This window comes from Peromyscus eremicus, chromosome 11 (genome assembly GCF_949786415.1).
Source record: "Peromyscus eremicus chromosome 11, PerEre_H2_v1, whole genome shotgun sequence".
Classification (NCBI taxonomy): Eukaryota; Metazoa; Chordata; class Mammalia; order Rodentia; family Cricetidae; genus Peromyscus; species Peromyscus eremicus.
The window spans coordinates 44,673,169-44,695,567 of NC_081427.1; the positions used below are offsets into that span (position 1 = coordinate 44,673,169).

A 22,399-nucleotide genomic window follows, 5' to 3' on the forward strand; every position below is an offset into this window, starting at 1 on the left:
AGGGTGACTGCTGAATGACCACAGCACAAGCAACTATTTTCCTCAGGTTTTTTTTTTAATACATAGTCTAATTGTAGACCACATAAAGATTGATTGGCTTTATTTCCTTGCAGTGCCATGGCTTGAATCCGGGACAGTGTACATACTAGGTGAGGGTCTATTACTGAACTACAGCCTCAGTTCACATGAAGGGCTCTGAGCCCACCTTCCTTACCGCCCCTTTCTGCTCTAGATTGAACCCAGATCCTTGTGCGTGCAAATAATGCATTCTGCCATAGAATAGCTGCACCCTCCCCCAAACCCTCCCATATGAGTAGTGTGGTGTGACGATAAGTTGTGACTAGGGGAACACGTTCAGTTACAGTGTGGGCAATGAGCTGAAACAACATGCACGTGAAGCTGCTTTCAATACAGATTTTCTCAAATTCTTAGGACAAATAAGCTAAGCATGACCATTCCCATCAAATAGCTATGGCAACTGAAAATTTGAAAGGGTAAGGCAAACTGCACAAGGTCACAGAGCTGCTAAGTACTCAGTAAAATTATTGCTTCAAACTTCATTTGACAAACACTTTTTATATTCTAGGCCCCATTAGGCTTCTTGAAAGTAACAGCTATATTTCAAAGAGCACCTAAGACACATCCCAGCACTTAGAAGCCTCCTGTATCAATGTCAATTCCTGGTTTATTGATTTAATATGAATACATTTATGTCACAGTATTTTGGAGGATCGATCAATCTGGCAACATTTTGCATATTTGATTTTCTGTTTTTATTTTAAATAAATAAATACCAGCTCAACAAATGCTAGAATTATATTTTTTTTAACATATTTTAAGCAATGTCGACTAATCAATCTGAAAAGACAAGATTTGCGTCTCATTTAGAAAGAAAAGTGAAGCTACAACTTACTATCTTCCTTCAACAGGCTCAATATCAAGGGTGTTAACTCCACTGCAGTGGATTCTTTCAACATCTCTGTCTTTGTTCAGCTCCAGTGACAGGACCCTTCAAAATTAAAAAGAGAAAACTTAATAAGAAGAAAAAATTTAACATAAGCAAATTGCTTATTTCCCCAAGATTACATAGATGACCACAAATGTTGCAAGTCTTTAGTCTTACCATATTTAAAGGTGTTCAGATTTGTAAATGTCAGCCTCTAAAACAAGATAACAACAACTATATACAAATATTTCACTGAAACATTACTTTAAATTTCATTTAGAGTTTAAGTTCTTAAAAAGGTATCTATGGATAAACTTTCAAGAACAGTTCAATTCTGATAAACTTGACTGAGGACACCCAGTGGATAAACGTTTGAATTACACATTTAGAAGAGTCACTTCTCTAAGACTGTAGAAATGCAAACTACAGTCAACACAGCAGTTTAAACGAAGTGAATTATTTCCTTTTTCTCTTTAGTGCCTTGATTGTTTTTTCTTTAACCTGTCTTTATTCTTTTGAATTCTGCCTTGGGCCCAAACATGAAATGTGTGGCATGACAGTAACCAGAGTTCCAGAAAGTTGGGCAATCACAGCAAAGACGGAGATGAGGAAGGACACCTCATAGAACAGTTTATGAACTCCAGGACTCATTCTCTAGTGGAACATGCAGAGATCCGATCCCAAATACCCTGCAAAAGACTTTCCAGACTCAATCAAGTGCCACTTGGTCACTGCCTGACCAGCAAGTGGCATGCCCCTAGAGATCTAAAAGGGTTTGAAACCACAGCCTACTCTGATATACCACAGCCAAATTGCTGACACCTAAAGACAGCATTAAAGCAACCAAACTGTCAATCTGTAAAGAAAAAAAAAATGATTTCAGTGACAGCACTTCCCCTTCAAAATCTGTGCGGCCATCAGATGTTATGGCAGATTCCATAGACTCATGTGTGTGAATGCTTGGCTACAGGAAGTGGCACTATTCGGTATGGCCTTGTTGCAGGAACTATGTCACTGTGGGGGTGTGCTTCGAGGTCTCATATATGTTCAAGTTACACTCTGTACACAGTTGCTTCTGATGCCTGTGGATGAAGATGTAGAACTCTCAGCTCCATCTTCAGTACCATGTCTGCCTGCATGCCACCATGAAGAAAATGGACTAAACCTCTGAACTGTAAGCCAGCCCCAATTAAATGTTTTCTTTTATAACAGTTGCTGTGGTCATGATGTCTCTTCACAGCGATAGAAACCCTAATTAAGACAGACGTACTCTTAAAAACAAACAAACAAACAAAAAAAAAACCTTAGCAAGTCATGTTTGGATAGAGAGCAATGAAATAATATGGAAAATTGGGATATTCATAAAGAAAAGAGCAAGAGAAATGGTGAATATCTGGAATAAACAGAATAGACCATTCTTTTCCTTAAAATAAAATATGCTTGATGATTATAAACAATAATTATAATGCTGCCTGGTGGGTATATACTGTTTGCAAACACAATTATATATGGCAACAACATAGGATAGAGAGTAAAGGTTAATAAGTTTTTAACATTTCAAATGAAGCAGTAAAATTCCAAGTAAATGAGGAAGTTATACAGCCACTAGTATATACGTATATACATTACGTATACACATTACATATATCAAGAGTCAAAATTATGGTAGATACATTTAAGATGGAGTGCTAAATAATGTTCAGATAAACCAAATGAAAGCATTAAAGGGGAACAAAAATGCTGTGGAGCACTTAGTGGACTCGTTATTTTTTAAGTATTTTTAGATTTATTTTTATGTATGAGTGTTTGTTCTGCATATCTATATGTACACTACATGTATGCCTGATGCCAGTGAAGGCCAGAAGAGGGCATCGGATTCTCTGAAACTGGAATTACAGATGGTTTTGAGCCACCATGTGAGTGATAAATAGAACCTAGGTCCTCCACAAAAGCAACAATAGCATGTTGTTACCTGTTTGTTTGTTTGTTTGTTTGTTTAAATTATCTACAGTGACTGCCCCTTAAGCAGTGCTTCCGTTGCAAGGGCCTCAGTCCGAGGGGAATTTGTTACTGAATCTTTCAAAGCTACTAAGGGAACTTTTCTAAATCTACAACACTCAGGATTCAATGGCGTAGGTGGAATTCTGCTCCCTCAGAGAGGCTGAATAGCAGGTAGCTAACTTTCTCCCTTGGCAGGCGTCTTCCAAAAAAGAAAAAGAAAGAAGGAAACACAACACAACAAAACAAAACCCCAAACCAGCGTCCTTCTCTTAGCCACCACTTAAAAAACCCTTGCTACACTTGGTTTCTTCCTATCACTTCCTGTCAGCTACTTGCTGATTCAGCCTCCTGCTCATAGGTTAATTTTATTTAATCAAACACATCTTTGAATTGTTTTTCCCCTCCCATTTTATTTATTTATTTATTTATTTATTTATTTATTTATTTATTTATTTACATCCTTGAATTGTTAACAAAAGCAGTAGGAAAAAAAATGCAACACACTTCATAATAATATTCCCCAACCCTAGCAAGTGCTTTAAACCACGGAGCCACTTTTCCAGCCCCTCCAATTGGCTACTGGGAATACAAAATGCTTTCAGGGGCTGAAAAGATGGCTTAGGGATTAAGAGTGTGTACTGCTCTCTCAGAGGACTAGAACTCAGATCCTAACACGCCCATGAGACAGTTCAAAATGCTTGTAACTCCAGCTTCAGGAGATCCAACACCATCTTCCGGCTTCTGTGTGCATTGTACTCACGTGTATGCGCGAAGTGAGTTAAAAAAGACTTAATCATTTTTGCACGAATTGATGAGAACATCAGCAGCAGATACAAACAACCCTGACCATGTTTAGAACTAATCAAAACGTGGCTTTAAAAAAGGTTGCATGTTAACTCATTTAGTTAAAACAACTTAAATAATTTTTGGAATGTATCATTCTAAATACAGAACACCAAAACGTAAAAACGAAGGCAATATAATTATATTTCAGTATATAAAACACATAATTGTTGAAAGCAGGCAACTGAATTACCTAGCAGAATAATTTGTTGTTTTGTTTGTTTCTCATTGATCAAGGAAGCCTGGAAACGGCTCCCAGCGGTCTTTTAATTCCTAGTATTGGTGACCTTCGGTAATGCCATCACCTTGAGTGAGCCAGATCTAGTGACTCATTTCAGATTGACTAGAATAGGACAAAAGTGATGAGCGAGCACTTCTGAAATTGGAGGCGGCTTCCCAGCTTACGCTGAAGTCTGTTTTCTTTGCTTTGGTGAAAGCCAGCTGTCATGTTCCGGTATCCTATGGGATATTTCCAAACAGTGCCAAACTACAACCCCTTGGGAAAACCTTGAGTACGCCACCAGCATTCAACCCACAAGGCACAGTATACCTGAGAATCAAGCTCCATACATCAGATCGATTTCTCCCATATTTTCCAGATCTACTCATTCCACCTGCAACCGCACTCCCCTGCATGCCCATCAGCTCTCCCGGAGCGACAGTGACCTAACGCGACTCCCTCCAACTATCAGCTTCATTCTTCAAGCAGACGGCAAGCTACAGTGACCGTGACCTGCGTTTCACCTTCCTACTCGGCTCTCCATGCCCACGCGGGTCTGTCTTCCTCTTCTGGCACCGGCCGACTTCTTCATCTTCGACCAGTGGTCCTGCCACCCTAACTCCCTGCTCCAGACTCTCACTTGGCACGACAGGGGGACCGACAAGGCGTGCCTTACCTCCGCGTGGACTGCGCTCTACGCAAGCGAAGAGGGTCCTCCAAACCCGACTGCCGAGCGTACAAAAAACTCAACATCTCCGTTCCACTCACCGGCTTGAAGCCTGGGAGCCGCCATGACACAACCTGAACCGGGGTTGTCACAACGGGGTCTCCTATTGGCCAATCCGTGATAGGACGTGACCAACGGAGAGCGGCTTTACTGGGAGGCGGGAGAACGCGCGTCAGAGCAGGGGGCGGGGCTCCGTGTGGGCGGGGCCTCCCGGCCGGCGCGAACCCGGGGACCTTGAGCTGCGCGGCGGCGGCGGCGGCGGCATGGGCTGGTGGCGGGGTCTGCTGCGCTCGGTGTGGGGCTCCCTGTCGAAGGAGGTGAGGGAGCACGTGGGCACGGACCATCTGGGGAACAACTACTACTTCATCGCCGAGTACAAGAACTGGAGAGGTGAGAGCGAGAAGCGGCCGCGGGTCGCTGCGCGTCCGGGGCAGGTGGCTGTCACTGCAATCTGGGGCCGGGCCTCGGGTGTCCTGGCCCCTGTCCTGGGGTCTGAGGGCTTGGTCGTTGCCTTGGGCGACGAAGTCTGGACCGAGTCCTCCAAGATCTGCCAGAGGGGTTTGGGGAGCATCGGGAAAGACTTTGCGCCGGTGCCCAGCCTGGTCTTTAGCTCCCGGCTGTCCTCAGAGTTTACCTTTCCCAGTGGCGCTGTGGCTGGGGCGCTCGCCCTGTTTGTCGCCATCCTTGTAACTGAGAACTATCCAGACACACTGATCTTTTCTAATTAGCAGTTCCCGTTTCCTTTCCAAGGAGTCTGTGTCCCAAGACCCTGTGCAGGTCGATTTCAGAAACGTCTCTAAAGATGTTTTCAAGAAGTGGAGCGTGTTGTTTGGGGAGTGCTTCATTTTAGCCAGACAGTGGTGGCACCTGCCTTTAATCTCAACACTCCGGATGCTGGGGGAGGCGGATCTCTTGAGTTTTTGAGGCCAGCCTGGTGTACAAAGCGAGTTCAAGGATAGCCAAGGCTGCACAGAGAAATCCTGCCTCCAAAACAAAACAAAACAAAAAAAAAAAAAAAAGAGGTGTTCCATTCTTTTTTGTTTTTTGGTTGTTTTTTTTTTTTTTTTTGACAGCATGCCACATAGCGGCTTTCACAATGTCTTCTATTATTCTCTATTGCTCCACTATAGAGTCTCAGACGTGGGAGAAGAAAGAAGTTAGGCTAGACCCTCAGCTCTGACTGAAGTAGCTGAGAGACAAGTCATTTACTGTCACCTTGTCTCAGTGGTCTTACATGAAAGAGATAGTCGTAGTGTCACTACTGGGACACTTGAAGACCCATCCAGCACTGTTTCATTCACTTCTCACACATAATAACTATGTTAAATGTTTATATAAAATTGTTTTACTTAGCTTTTAAAAAGATTTTTTAAATTTTATGTATACTGCCTGCAATTATGTGTGCACACTACATGCCGTAAATGTCAGGAGAGGACGTTTCCTGAAGTGGAGTTAAGGGTGGTCGTTTAGCCACCATGTGGGAGATGGGATTTGAACTTGGGTCTTCTGTTAGAACAGCAATCACTCTTAACCTCTGAGCCATCTCTCCAGACCCTGCTTAGCCCTTTTCTGTAACTTTCTACGTTGGACATTTTTTTTTTTTTTTTTTTTTTTTTACCCACTAAGCGTTTAAATATGCTGCCCCTGCTTCATGTACCTAGACAACCACTGATCTGATTTCTGACTCAATGGATTGATTGCTCTGATTTTCTACAAGTTTTATAAGTGAAAATATGTAGTAACTCTTCAGGTTTCTTTCTGGGTTCTTAGGATAATTATTTTGAAATTCATCCTCCTGTGTACCAAAATTGTAACCCTATGCTAATGTTCCAGTGTGTGGAATGTAATATAACTTTGCTTATCCATTCACTCATTCAGAAATCTTTGGATTATTACCAGTTTAAGGCTGTCACAAATGAATTATTAGCATCCATGTAGATAAATCATTGTATAGATATAATGCTTTCAGTTCTCTTTTTAAAAGGTCTACAGGGAGAATGGCTGGATCAACTGGTACATGTATGCTTCACTTTATAAGAAACAAAGTGACCGTGGTGGTGTGTGCCTTTAATCCCAGCACTCAGGAGGCAGAGGCAGGTGGATCTCTGTGAGTTAGAGGCCAGCCTGGTCTACAGAGATAGTTCCAGGACAGCCAGGGCTACACAGAGAAACACTACCTCAAAAGAAAAAAGAAAAGAAGGGAGGGAGGGAGAGAGGGAAGAAGGAAGGAAGGAAGGAAGGAAATAAGGAAATAAATAAATAGACAAAATGATGTTACCAAGCTGGATGTGGTGGCGCACGATTTTAATCTCAGCACTCTGGAGGCAGAGACAAGCAGACCTTTGTGAGTTCAAGGCCAGCCTGGTCTACAGAGCAAATTCTGGGGTGGCCAGGGACACACAGAGAAACCCTGTCTCCAGTAACAAACAAACAAACAAAAGTAAATGATATCATTTTATATTCTCACCGGCAATTCTGGAGGGTTCATTTTCTTCATGTTAGCTAATTAGTTGGTACATGGTGATAGCTCAGTTTTTTCTTTATGTTCATTTTACTGCTAATAAATTGTTTTGTTTTGTTTTCAAGGTCTAAGGAAATGGCTTGTTGTGTTACAACACTTGTTCAGCAGATATGAGGATCTGAGTTTGAATCCCTAGCACCTACGTAAAAAGCCAGACATGGCCATGTGTAAGCTAGGCATGGCCGTGTATGCCTGGCAACCCCAGCATTTCAGGAACAGACAGGCAGCGCTGAGGGATGGGTGGTGGGTGGTCAGGCTTCCTAGCCAGTAGGCAAGTTTCCAACTCAGAGATAGTCTCAAGGTAATAAGGTAGAGAATATAAGGAAAACACCTGCTATTCAGCTCTGGCCTCCACATGTGTGTGTACAGCTGTGTACACCGGCACACTCAGGTGCGTGTAATGCACACAACACTCACACACAGCACAAACTTTCTCTTCAGTTTCAAATGCTATAAATTGGTACACTTCACATTTTGACCTGTCAGAGATTCATCTGACCTCATCACAATCAGGATACAGAACAGGTTACTACCTTCAATATCTCCCACATGCTAATCCTCTGAAGTTATTCTTTCAGTTCGTAACCTTGGTAGCTGATTATTATGTCAATTATTGTTCTGTCTTTTTGAGACTATTACACAGAGAGAGTCATACCGTATGTAACTTTTTGAAAATGGCACCTTCTATTCTTCATCATAATGCCTTTGAGAGTCATTGTATGTATCAGTGGTTTGTTTTTTTTAAATATATATATAATTGTGTGTATAAGTATATATATATACATATATGGATATATGGATAGAATTGCCATAAACATTCACGTATGGGTTTTGCATGAACTTTAGTTTTCATTTCCCCAGAGGCATGGCTGATTTTTAGCCTTTTTTATCACTTAATTTCCGTACAAGCTCAGTAGCTCCAACTTGCTCTGTAAAATGTAAATAAAAAAAAAGTACTTACCTGGCTTTGCAAGACATTTTTGGAACTCAAGAGAAATAAATTAGATAATGTCTTCTTAAGAGAGTGAGATTTGATGTCACAGTCTCCTTGAGTTGAATTTGGACTTGGTTCTTTGATTTCTTTTTATCTCTTGTAGTTTTCAGCATAGGGAGTGTGCATGTATTTTATTTGTTTAGAAGTTTATTCTCTTTGATATTATGAAGGGTACTTTTTATATTGTTTTGTTTTTTGTTTTCTTCATTGAAGTAGCCTCCCTATGTAGTTTTGGCTGGCCTGCAACTCACTGTGTAAACCAGCGTGGCCATGAACTCAAAGAGATCCACCTGCCTGTTGTTGGTTGCTTTTGCTCTTTTGAGGGGCCCTGTCACTCAGCTCCCAAATCAATCACACGAAGAGGCTTATCCTTATTTATAAATATCTGGCCTTAGCTTGACTTATTGATAGCCAGCTTTACTTAAATTATCTCACCTAGCTTTTGCCTTTGAGCTTTTACCCATCTCTATTTCTGTATGCCTTTCATTATTTCTTACTCTGGCTTGCTGTGCAGCTGGGTGGCTGGCCCCTGATGTCCTCCTCCTCTAGCTACTTCTTTTCCTCCCAGATTTCTCCTTCTATTTATTCTCTCTGCCTGCCAACCCTGCCTATCCTTTCTCCTGTCTTGCCATTGGCCATTCCGCTCTTTATTAGACCATCAGGTGTTTTAGACAGACACAGTAACACAGCTTCACAGAGTTCAACAAATGTAACATAAACAAAAGTAACACACCTTAAAATAATATTCCCAACACCTGCCTTTGCTTTTCCAGTGCTGGGATTTTTATTTAGCTTCACTTATTTGTGTGTGTGTGTGTGTGTGTGTGTGTGTGTGTTTGTGTGTGTGTGTGTGTGTTTGTGTTCCTATGAACATATATCTGTGTATGGAAGCCAGAGACCAATGTCAGCGGCTTCTTTAGGCACTATCTTCCTTGTTTTTTGAGGCATGGTCTCTTGAACCCAGAGCTCTCTGATTCAGCTAGATTGGCTGGCCAGCATGCCCTAGGGATCTTCCTGGCTCCACTTCCTCAGCACTAGGATTACAGAGCTGACTTTTTACATGGGTGCTGGGGATTTGAACTCAGGTCCTCCCACTTGGACAACAAGCACTTTACCCATGGAACCGTCTCTCTGACCCAGCTTTAAAAATTCCCTTTGTAAGCTTAATAGTTCCTTGCTGTTCTCTGTTAGCCCAGAGGTTCTTCTTGAAATTGTTTTCTTGCATGAGCTGAAATATATTGATTGACCTTTTAACATTAATATTTACTTGTTTATTTGTTTCGTGTCCATGTGTGGGCATGCCCATGCCACAGTGCACTTGTGGATGTCAGAAGACAGCTTGGGATGTGGGTTCTCTCCCTCCACTTTGTGGGTTTGGGGGTTCAAACTCAGGTCGTCAGGCTTGGAAGCAAGTACCTTTGCTTTTGGAACCATCTAACTGGCCATGGCTTCATTTTCAGACCTGTTTTAGGCTCACCGAAAAGCTGATTGGAAGCTCCTAACAGCCTTTTCCCCTCCCCCACTGTGCCATTGCCAGCGTCTTGCATCAGTGTGTGCCCCGTTTTCTCCCCCATTTACTCTCTAGTGATCTTTAGTTTGTACTGTCTTGGTAGTGTTACTCTTTCAGGATGCCATCGAGCTGTAATTATGTAGTCTATCACCCTTTTAGAGTGGCTTTTCACTTAATAATAAGCTTTTACATCGTTACCTTTTTGCGTGTGACATAGTGGTTCTCTCTCTTCCTCTCTTCTTTCTGTTGATAATATGTTGATTGACTTTTTAACATTAGTAGACTATTTTTGTGTATTTATTTTGAAGTTTTGGTTGTTTTAGATTTTATTTACATTTATTTTATGTGTTTGGGTGTTTTGCCTGTTTGTATATCTGTGCACCATGTGCATGCAATGCCTGACGAGGCCAAATGAGGGTGTCAGGTCCTCTGGAGCTGAAGTTATGAACTGCCGTGTGGGTGCTGGGAACTGAACCTCAGTCCTCCAGAAGAGCAGAAGTGCTGAGCCATCTCTCCACCCTCCACCCGTTTTCATTTCTTTACAGTTCTCTCTCTCTCTCTCTCTCTCTCTCTCTCTCTCTCTCTCTCTGTGTGTGTGTGTGTGTGTGTGTGTGTGTGTGTGTGTGTGTGTGTATGCCTCTAGTATACGGGTGCCCGCAGAGGCCAAAAGAGGACATAGGATCCTCTGGAGCTAGAGTTATAGGAGGCTGTTACAGACTGTTAGAGGTGATTGTTACAGTGTACTGATCTAAGTAAAGTTTCAGACCTATTGATGGAGCTTTGATCCAGTTTCTAGTATAGTTAAGGCCTCTTTTATTTATAAATTGAATAGGATTTGGGAAGATAATGAGGTAAACAGGAATCAATGTTTTATTCTTTGAATTTTACACATTCATATTGGAACACACATTAGAAATATACTTTCTTCCATTTCTCAGTGTCCTATGACCTCCAGTCTTTTCCCTGTCATTTTTGTGGGCTTAGTTTAACTAGAGTTACCATTCTTTCATATTTAATGTCTTTACAACCACCACCTAGGTTATAGTCTCATTTTAAACACAGGGCTATCCTTTCCTTTCTCCATGTTTAGCTGAGCTTCTTGTGTCTCTGCCTGGGTATAGAGTGGGTACCGCAAAAGCTATAGTAAATGAATTATCTCCTGGTCCACAATTCTAAAAGTCAAAACAAAACAAACCACATAGATGGATGAACTAGCTCAAAAATCTTAAGATACAGTTCAATAAATGAGTCAAATTAGCCTTGGAGGAATAAATATTCTTACCAGAAATAAGAGTGCCTATCCATGATACAATTCAATAAATGAGTCAAATTAGCCTTGGAGGAATAAATATTCTTACCAGAAATAAGAGTGCCTCTCCATGGCGTAGCCACCCTTAGTGTGGGTCAGGTCTGGACCTACCTTTAAGACCTGCTAAGTTGAGTTGTATTACATCATAGAACTTCTGTGTGCACACTTAACCTTACAGTTTCCCTTTAGAATCATTATCTAGTTATTCAAAACCTGCATCATCTGTTGTGTGTATAGAAGATTCATTGATTAGGAGATCTCAGCCTATTCGCATGTATTATTTAATGGATTACCATTAATAGAAACCGTTACGGAGAATCTGAAAAGTGAACAACCAGAACTGAAAGTCTAGTTTCTTTTTTTAGTAAATAATTGGAAGGTGGTAATGCAGTTCTCTAGAATGTGGGACTTGACTCCTCAGCATTTGGCACTAATGAAAATATTTCAGTTCTTCCAGCAGATGGCAGCATTGTTCCAAAAATCAAGGTTGACAATTTCTTTACTTTTTACTTTAAACTGATTTGAATGACCGCCTCCCACACACCCAGGAGGGATCAGAGTATTTATTTACCTAACCAGCAGCAGCAGCAGCAGCAGCAGCAGCAGCAGCAGCAGCAGCAGCAGCAGCAACAAAACATAATGGAAAGGAAAACAGAAATACACAAGATGGACAGAGAACAATGAACAACATGGCAGTAATAAATAATTCGCTGTCAGTAGTTTTTCTCCGAGATTTCTTTTGTTTTGGTTTGTTTGTTTGTTTTGTTTTGGTTTGGTTTTGGTTTGGTTTTTTTTGTTGTTGTTTTGGTTTGGTTTTTTTGAGACAGGGTTTCTCTGTGTAGTTTTGGTGCTTGTCCTGGATCTTATTCTGTAGACCAAGCTGGCCTTGAACTCACAGAGATCCACCTGGCTCTGCCTCCTGAATGCTAGGATTAAAAGTGTACACCACCACCACCCGGTGTTTTCTTTCTTTTTTAAAAAATTATTTCCTGAATTTCCCTCAGTTGTGTGTGAAGTTCATACACTTAAATACTAATTGTATTTTGGCAGAAGGGGAAAGACCCACTGTTTGCCCTGTGGCTTTTGACATTAAGCAACTAAATCCTAATCTTGGTTTTCCTATCAGGGGAGTGTGGGATCTTTGAGCTGAAATGGAAACTAATTTTAGCTGATTGACAAACTGTGTCTTATCTATTTTTCATTGAGGCCAAAAGTATTGTCTGGAAATGAGTTGCCAGCTCTGTCTTCGAGGGTTTCATAATTGCTTTACGCTAGGACAGTAACATCAATGCCAGTAATGATCACAGTATCTAGTAAATACTGTGTGCTAGACTCACTTCGTAGCATTTGTCGGGAGATACTGCATTTGTGGGGAAATTACAAGAATTAAGAAAAATGGCTTGGGTAAAGCCATTCCATTGTATCGTGTTTACCCAGAGCCCAGGTTCTCTGACATTTTAACTCAGATAGATACTGTTTTCCTAACTTTCAAAGAGCTGCTCAGGGCTAAGTGTAAGTTACTTTACCAGTTACAAAACTGCATTGATAACTGTTAGTAGTCACAGTTGAGTGATATCTGGGACTGAGAAATAGCTTCAGGCTTCATTATTCAGTTGTTAGAATTTTTTTCCTATTCTAAGCTTTTTTCTAAATCCATTTTTGCAAAATGATGTGGGGAATATATACATTTAGAAAATACCTTGAATGGAATTTTTTAAAAACAATATCTTGAATAATTTCAATCAGGCTGCCTGTTTTATCTTGCATTCCAGCTGGTTAATGGCTCCATCTTGTGGTCCAAATGACAAACTGCATTCTTTGCCTAAAATGCTGATTAAGGAGTTTTTCCAACTTAGCTGAATACTTCACATACAGTTATTTATACTGTCTTATTTATTAAGACATAAGTCTCATTAAACATATATTGTTGTATCTGCGTCTCTCTAGGGCTTTGCTCTGAAAACCATTCCCCCACTTTCTAATGTATTTCCTGTCTTTCCTTCTTCAATGTTGGTTCCATCTTAAGGTGCCTTAAGTTCCAGAAGCCGTTTTTATAGTGATCTGCCTATGAGTAAATAGAACTCTTAAAGATATGAATTTAGCTGCTCATGGCTATACACAGCATTCAATAACTCCCCTCCCCAAACAGGGTTTCTCTTGTGTAGTTTTAGTACCTGTCCTGGATCTTGCTCTGTAGCCCAAGCTGGCCTCGAACTCACAGAGATCTGCCTGGCTCTGCCTCCTGAGTGCTGGGATTAAAGGTGTGCGCCACCACCACCCAGCTCAATAACTCTTAAAATATGTATCTATAAGGAGTTGAATGATGGCGATGTTTGGGAGAAGTTTGGGATGAGAAGTGAAGTGTAAAATCTTCAGGAAAATTAACTACCTGATCACGACTGTAAGATGAATGCTAAAATCAGGAATGAATTACGTATTGGTCTGTCTCACCATCAGCTTTGCTTAGGCTTCTTTTGGAAAAATTGCATGTAGCTGTGCTGTTCAAGGTTATGTTGACATATATATATGTGCGTATTGTGTCTAATTAACAAATCATATTTGACATTTTGAAAAAGATATTTTAGAGATTCTGTTTTTTAGTGGAGTAAAATTTTTTTACATTTTATTTATTTGAAAATTTCATCTATGAATATTGTGGTTCCATCGTCTGCCCTTCCCTTTTCCCCTTTCTTCTCCTGCCTTGCCATCCTCCTCCTTCTCAAATTCCTGGCCTTTCATTCTTTATTTTTGTGTGTGTATACACATAACACACACGTACAGCCTGCTGAGCTCATTCAGTGTTGCTCACATGTATATGTGTTAGGGCTGACCGTATGGACCTGGATCATCACTTTTACAGAATGTGTTCTTTGAGATCGCATGCTCATATACAATGGGACATGAGGATCTCCCCTTCCTCCCCTCCACCCTGACACATAAAGTGACGGTCACTGTGGCATTTCAGACTTGGTCTGTGATGCTGCTCCCCTCCCCTCCTGCCCTCTTCCCGTCCTCCCTCAGAGCCCTCCGTTTGCTTCCCTGGTGAGTGTATTCTGTTGCCCTCTTGCCCACTGCTCAGGACCCCTCCCTTCCCCTGGTGCTCTTTCAGGCCTATGATCTCTACCCACACTCACATCCATGCATAAAAATGAAAATCTGCACTTCCCTATGAGAGAAAACACACGGTATTTGTCTTCTGAGTCGAGGTTACTTTGCTTGACACAGTAACTTCCAGTTCCATCCATTTTCCTGCAAATTTCATTTTTCTTTACAGTTGAATAAAATTCCATTGAACAAATACAGCACATTATCTTCACTCATTCATGTGTTGATGGCCATCCAAGCTGGTCCCATTTCCTACCTGTTGTTGAGTATGCAGCAATAAATTACAGAGTGTCTCTCCGTGGCTTAGAGCCCTTGGGGACATGCCCAGAAAATGCCCCCATGTTTGTTGAATAGTACTGATTTATTTTATTTAAGATTTATTTATTTTATGTGTATGAGTGTTTTATGTGTCTCTCTCTGTGTGCTGCATGTGTGCAGTGTCTGAGGAGGCCAGAAGAGGACATCAGATTCTCTGGAACTAGAGTTAAAGACAGTTGTAAGCTGCCATGTGGGGGATGAGAATTGAACACTGGTCCTCTGGAAGAGCAGCTGTTGCTCTTAATTGCTCTGCCTCTCCCCAGCACAGGACTCTGGGGTTTTGTTTGTTTGTTTATTTGTTTGTTTTGTTTTGTTTTTTATATAATCTTTTGACAAAGTTATGATAGCACAATATGACATCCGTAAGTCACATGTTTCTTGAGAGTTGGAAGTGGTTTTTTTGCAAAATTTGAGGGAGTTCTTTCTTCTGAACATTTATAATAATCTTTACTATATTCATTATTGTTTGAATTACTTTTCATATTTCTAGCCTGCTGCACTATCTTTGGCCATGTTCTTAATTAAAAATTGATAGTGTTCTTGTAATTCTCTATTACTTTCTTAGATTTTGTGAAGCTATTTCTGGTATGAAGCATGATTTAGTATGTGTTTACATTGTAGAATAATTAAGTTAAGCCAATGTGTATATGGACTCATATAATTATTATTTTTCTTTTTTATTGTGAGAATACCTCAAATTCCAGAGCAAATGTCAGGTTTATAATGTGGTTTGGTTTTAGCCCGAGTCACCAAGCTGTGCAGTAGAACATTTTGTCCATCCTGCCAACCCCCCAGCTCCCAGCATAACTCACCAGCTCCTTATAAGCAACATTATTTTATGTATCTTGGAATTAATCCTTTTTATACTTCACATATATGTGAGACTGTGTTGTATTTGTCTTTCTCTGCCTCGCTTATTTTTTCTGAACATATTCTCTTATTGTTTGAATAGGTATGGCCCCCATAGTCTTATGTGTTTGAATGCTTGGTCATAGGGAGCGGCAATATTAGGAGGTGTGGCCTTGTTGGAGGAAGAGTGTCACTGCAGGAGCGAGCTTTGAGATTTCATATATGCTCAAGCCATACCTAGGGTGGGATATTTCATTTTCTGCTGCCTTTGGGTTAAGATGTAGATAGAGCTCTCAGCTCCCTCTCCAACACCATGTCTGCCTGCATGTTGCCATGCTTCTCACTATGATGATAATGGGCTAACCTCATGAAACTAAGCCAGCCCCAATTAAATGCTTTCCTTCATAAGAGTTACTGTGGTCATGGTGTCTCTTCACAGCAATAGAAACCCTAAGATGTTCTCCAGATCTATCATTTGGCTGGTTCCACTCCCTGCATAAGCCTACTCACACAGCACCATCAACTGGGGACCAAGTGTTCAGAACCTAAGAGAGACATTTCTCATTCAAACCACCACATAATACCCTTTGTTTATGATGTCCCAAATGGTAGAATTTGTGACTCCCCTTTAAAATGCTGAGCAATATTACATTATGTCTATACACCATATTTTCTTTATTCAGTATCTGTTGATGATGGACATTTAGGTTGAATAATACTGTGTAACAGGAATGCAGGTGTGTTGGTCACAGCTTTGTGGCACTATATCACAAAACATATGACACAGGCTGCTTATAAAGTAAAGAGAGGTTTACTTTACCTCATGGTTCTGGAGCTATAAGTTCTAGATTGGCCAGGCAGCCTCATTAGCTTGACCGTCTACTGATGGAAGTTCATCATGGCAGGAGCATATATCAGACCAAGCAATCACATCTTAAGGCAGAAAAGTGTGGGATGTACCAGCAGGGTCCTGTAGTCCTTTTCAAAGGCACATCAAAGGCACTTTGTGTGTGTGTGTGTGTGTGTGTGTGTGTGTGTGTGTGTGTGTGTGTGTGTTTTAGAGAAAGCTGTGTTGGGAGGTGACAGTTTGTATGACCACCATCATCTGAGGTTGCTGGTTTTGTTGTTCTGTTTTTTGAAGTGAGGTAAGAAAAACAGTTTAAGTATCATTCTTAGGATTTTCGTTTAAGCAGTTGCAGGAGAAGCAAGATTGGAGAGGACAGACCACATCTTCAGTCTTAGTTTCCATTTGAGATTTTGATTAGACATCTAAATAGAGATATCCAGAAAATTGTAAAAATGAGCCTGGAATTCAGAAGTCTGCCTTGGAAATAGAGATTTGCGAGTTGCTGACAAGGACCAGAGCAGGTGGTTAAATTCAATTATAAATGGTGGCTTGATAGTATTGCTACTTGTCAGTTCGAGTTGTGGCCGCTAAGACTGAAGATGATGGAAGGCTGGCTTGTTCTGAACGGACTTTGAGGACAGGATCTAATATCATGCCTTGAGTTTCCGTGTATCACTTTGTTCAGAACTGTGGCATTAACTTGTCCTTGGGAGACATGAGCAGACAGCCACTCACTTCAGATATGGCACTAATGACAGAACAAAGATGTCACCTGTCCAAGACGAGCTTGTTGAGGCATCAAGTTTAACTGGGGTTCCTCACAGGATTACGAGGGATGCGTGGTTAACTTAGGGGCAGCTAATCCACTCAAGAGTCTTTCTCCTCAGCAGCCGTTAGCCACCTATATGTTTATTATCTTAGTTAATACCATTAATTAAAGGGATGTAGCCATGTCAAGTCTAGAGCATTTTATAACAGAAAGTGATAGTAAAGGGCTCTACTTCTAAGTAAATAAAAATGCTAATTGTTTTTAAGTGAGTAAGATCTTTTTAAAGATGACATCATGAAGTATAAGTTCTTTAATTTTATTAAATTGATTTTTTTGGTTTTAGTATAATCTCTATTTTCCTTTTTTTTTTCAGAGCTGAGGAACCCAGGGCCTTGCGCTTGCTAGTCAAGCACTCTACCACTGAGCTAAATCCCCAACCCCATAATCTCTGTTTTCTATACTTCTTGTTTTGTTGTTTCCTTTTGGTTTCTTAAGACAGGGTCTCACTGCATAACCCATGCTGACCTGGAACTCCTGATGTAGACTGGGCTGGTTTCAAACTTGTAGCCTTCCTGCCTCTCTCCTGAGTGGTGGATTTACACCACACTCAGCTATTTACTTTAATTCAAGTATCTAATTCAGTGAACTTTGATTAGAATGTATGCATGTGATTGTTTTAGCTTCTCTTAACCTGAAGTCAAAGCCTCTGGGTATGTGTGAATGCTTAGCAACATAGAGGAGATGGACCTGGGAGGGAGACTTTGGTTCATCTTGCCTTGTTACCTTGCTGGCGGGGTTTCCGCTGCCCTCTCTTGAAGCAGGACACAGAGGAAAGCAGTCCCTTTGAGGGTATGCAATCCCTGAGTGGTGTCCCTGTAGCCCACAGCATTTCCTTAGCATTTTACCTTGGACAGTTGATATTCTTTTGTTTGGAGTCCTGGCAGTCTGTCCTCGAGACTGGATTTTGTAGATTCAGTCTCTGTATGTCCTTGTAGAATGTTCAGCCTCACTCCAGTCTACTCATGGGCGGTCCTCATGTACATTAAAGTCAGAGAAGCCGCGTCTAGATGACTGATCTCCCTGGTAAATGTCACTTATTGTGAGCAGTAAATAAATGCATCAATGTGGTTTAGTGCTGAGAACAATAGGGAGTTATGAACTTGGTAGAAGAGGACTTCCTGAATTATGATTTGTGATTAATAAGAATAAAAGAGGGAAAAGAACAATTTTCTGTACTCTTTGGTGCACTGTAAAGATTAAGAACACATCATTTGTATTTGTTCCTATGCTTGTTCTTCCTTAAAATGATCTGAAGATTAGTCTCCAGGAAGCTTCAAAAGCATCTTTGGGGGCTGCCTGGCTGGCTCAGTGACTGAAGTGCTTGCAGCCGAACCGATGACTTGGGTTTGATACCTAGAACCCAGAGTCAAGGACAGAAGAGACTCCCGTGAGTTTTCCTGAGACCTCCACAAGTGTGCTGTGATGCCTGTGTGTGTGCTCACAGACACACACAGAAGAATAAATGTAAATTACAATTTTTATATGTTTGGATTTTATCCCCTCACTTCCATTAGATCCATTGCTATGGCCTAGTTCCTCAGTTCATAAACCTGGAGAACATAAGTGGCGCGCAGTATATATACTCACACACAACTTGCAGTAAAGGTTTACTACAAAGACCTAAATACAAGAGAGCGTGTTTCACGTGGGCTGGATGAGCGGTATGAGTGTGCTAGTGACAGTTGTGGGTGCCCATGCTTATGTGGTAAGCTGCTGCTTGGTCCGTTGCTCTAAATTTATTAACTGTTGCCTAAGGTGGTCCTGAAAATAGAAACTTGTGCCTTTTTTGGACTGCCATTCCTCCTTTACTATCTTTCTCCTTCAGGCAATGGCACCTGAAGAGAAAGAGATTCGAAATTCTACTGCAGGGCTGTAGAAGCGTATGTTGGAGGGCCTGAGATTGATTGGTGAGACCCGAAGGAACTTGCGTTTGCCTTCATGTCAGCTCTAGGAAGAGGGTGCTGAAAATCAGTGTTAGCCCAGAGTATCACACCTGGGAAAGGTGTAACTCGCGTTACACGTATGATTGCTGTTTGGAAAGCATGTAGCCAAGCTGATGGGAAGTCTTTGATCTCAGTAGGATTTCAGATCTAGACCCTTAAACGTTTGAGCACTTGGAGAAATAGTCAGTTTAAAGAGATAACCACAGACTAGAACTGAAAGTTCAGAAATCTTACTACAGGGATGCCAGGACTGTTGATTGGGGAAAGAATACTCTTTGACAATTGGTACTGAGACACCCTTGCAAAAGAATGAAGCTGCAAAAATGAATACTATTTGCAAGATGGATCAACTATTCACACGGAGTTAAGCTTATAAAACATCTAAGAGTAGCACTTGTGGGTAACCCTCTATAGCCTTGGCCTTGCCGGGGCATCCTTAGACAGGATTCCTAAAGCACAAACAACAGTCACTCAGACCTCATCAACATTAAAAACCCATATTCATTGAAGACATTGTCAGGAAAGTGAAAAGACAATTTATAGAATGGGAGAAAATACTGGAAAATCGTATAACGTGTTTAGTATCAAAAGTTAGAACTTATGTAACTCAGTGATGGAAAGACTAATGACAAGAGAAAAAAAAAGCAATGGATGTCAATCAACCTTTCTAGATGATACACAAATGGCCAACAAGCACATGGAAACATGGTCGTCTTTCATCCTTGAAGAAGAAAAAATCAAGAAGTTTACAACCACTGTGATTTCAAAGAGGACGAGAAGCGAGTTAGGCCTGCTGGCACAGGCCTATAATCAAGCTCCTTGGGAGACTGAAGCAGGAGGGTTACAGTTTTAGGCCTGCCAGGGCTTCAAAGTAAATTCAAGGCGAGCCTGGGTTACCTAGGGAGACCTTGCCTTGAACCAAACAGTCACTAATTAATGTTAATAACAATAATGATTAATTAATGATAATAATAATAAAACAAAGGGCTAGGTGATGGGAATGTGGCTGGGTTGTAGAATGCTTGCCTGGCATATGCCAGGCTCTAGGTTCACCAGGCTCTAGGTTCAAGCCCCGGTATTGAAAGGAAAGAAAATGGCGACTAGGGCATAGGAAATGAGACCTCTCTCTATGGTACTGGTGGGAACTGATGATGGTGTACAGCTGGGGAAGTGTTTAGTGGTCCCTCAGGGAGTCCAGCATGAAATCCCACACAAGTCAGTTCTATAACTATCCAGACGGAAAGTATACTCAAGCAAATGCCTTAAAACAATGTTCATAGCTCCACCATTCACAGAAGCCAAAATGGAGAAGCATCCCAAGTGTCCATCAATGGAAGAATGGATATACAAGATGTGATATGGCTTGTGTGTGTGTGTGTGTGTGTGTGTGTGTGTGTGTGTGTGTGTGTGTGTGTAAAATGCAGCATACTAAGGCATGAGAAGGAATGAAGTGTTGATTTATGTATGCTGCAGTGTGGATGAACCAGTGAGTGTCCTGTGCAAAGTGAAAGAAACCAAACAGATTCACACTGTATGATTTCATTTATATAAAGCAGCAGCATAGATAAATACACTGAGACAGAATGTACCACTGGAACTACAGGGAACTGTGGGGCAGGAAGTGGCCGCTTACAACTATGGTGTTTTTTTTCTTTTGGGATGACAAAACTACTTTGGAATTAAGTAAAGGAGGGATTGCACTGTGAATGCACTTTTTACCACTGGATTTTCCACTTTAAAATAGTAAAATTTATGTTATGTGTATTTTACCTCAATTAAATATAATAAATCAACCTGTAATTCCAGCTGCATGGGATCCAGTATCCCCTTCTGCCCTCCAAGGACACTACACTCAATACACTACACAGAGACACATTTATATGCACATAAAAAAAGAAACAAAATAATATATGAGTACAAGTTCTAGCAATGTGGCATGGCCATCTAAACCAGATCAAGACAGGAATAGATGGGATTGGCAGTGAATTAAAAGTATTCTAAAGAATGCAAACTATTTTCTAGTGAGACTTGTGTAGTGGGTGATTTTAGATACTAGATTGGGCCTCAAAGAATGATAAATTCCAATCCTGCTTGACACACTTAAAAAAAAAGTGAACAGTTAAGTTGTACTAACAGGTGAATAATGCTGTTCATATTAGTATTTGTACTGTGTGTTTTGGAAAATTATGCTGTGGAATATCATTTTCTTGACCTGTTTAGCCAAAGTTCTTTAAAGATGAAATGTTCTGGGGCTGGAAAGATGGTTCAGCAGTTACTATCACTTGCTGTGTTTCCAGAGGACCTGGGTTTGATTCCCAGCTCAGCCCCTTGGGTTCATCCACCACCAAGTACTAATCATTCAGCACTTTCTAAGTGGTGCTAAGTAAAGCTAATGCTTTACTTGTAGATTGCCTTATTTTGTGTTTAATGTTAATAAATGTTGATAGAAAGTCATATAGATATTAAAATAAAATCTTAGGTATGTTTATCTAATGATAATTAAAAAGTAAGAGTCGGGGGTTGGGAATTTAGCTCAGTGGTAGAGCGCTTGCAAAGGCCCTGGGTTCGGTCCTCAGCTCCAGAAAAAAAAAAAAAAAAAAGTAAGAGTCAAACTTAGGGTTGGCAAGATGGCTTAACTGGGAAAGGCATTTTATGCTAGCCTGATGACCCAGGCCTGGATTTGAGCCCTGCGACCCACACTGTAGAAAGAGAACCAACTCCTACAAGTTATCCCCTGACCTCTACACACATGCCATGACATGATGCAAAAGAATGTGTGTGGTCACACACAATAAATAAATAAACAAATGTAAAATGTAAGTAGAGAAGCCCAATTACTGAAATGAAAGCACAGTGCTTCCTTGGAGTTGACCCTGTGACCCTCCATCAGCCTCCAGTGTGGAGGAGCTGGGACTTCTGTGTACACTGTCAACCTGTCAGTCACAGGCTCTTTGATGGCTCACCTATCAGCTTCCTCTGACATCCCATGACCAATGACTGCGGAGAAGGAGCATCTAGCATACGTAGACGTTTGCAGAATAGTGTGCTTTAGGTCATATATCAATAAGATGCCCGGTCATGTTAACAGAAGACTGATGGCAGCCGGCAAGAGAGGTGCCGCAAGTCAAGAATGAGGAATAGAAACAGCACAGCGTGAGTTTAAATAGGGCTTTGGAAGGAGGCAGAGGGACAGAGTGTGACTTCTGGACCACTTCTTTCTTTCGTTCTTCTGTGAGTCATTACTGTATCACACTATGGCCTTTTTCTAATGACAGACTCTCTTTGGGCATCCAGCCACCACATGATACTATTCTAAAGGTTCTATTCTTATTCTCCTTCCTTGGCAGAAACACCCCAGGGGAAGAAGCCAAGGCGGGCTCCCCATTCCCAATTACTTTCTAACTATTTCTCCTATCCCATATCCCCAGCTATTCCCC

At 41.1% G+C, this 22,399-nt stretch overlaps 2 protein-coding genes across 2 annotated transcripts in view; one reads left to right on the forward strand and one right to left on the reverse strand.

Annotated features, from left to right (window-relative positions):
* The window catches only part of Ercc8 (ERCC excision repair 8, CSA ubiquitin ligase complex subunit), a 39,333-nt gene extending 34,490 nt beyond the window's left edge, over window positions 1-4,843 (reverse strand). Inside the window, exons 1-2 of the mRNA XM_059276565.1 lie at window positions 4,687-4,843; window positions 914-1,009 (exon numbers count right to left, since the gene is read on the reverse strand). Of these exons, the coding sequence (XP_059132548.1) occupies window positions 914-1,009; window positions 4,687-4,763 (173 nt within the window). The 5' untranslated portion in view covers window positions 4,764-4,843. The remainder of the gene's footprint in view (window positions 1-913; window positions 1,010-4,686) is intronic.
* Window positions 4,844-4,947: 104 nt separating this feature from the next.
* Ndufaf2 (NADH:ubiquinone oxidoreductase complex assembly factor 2) overlaps window positions 4,948-22,399 on the forward strand; it is a 109,068-nt gene continuing 91,616 nt past the window's right edge. The window contains exon 1 of the mRNA XM_059276595.1: window positions 4,948-5,127. Within this exon, the coding sequence (XP_059132578.1) occupies window positions 5,001-5,127 (127 nt within the window). The 5' untranslated portion in view covers window positions 4,948-5,000. The remainder of the gene's footprint in view (window positions 5,128-22,399) is intronic.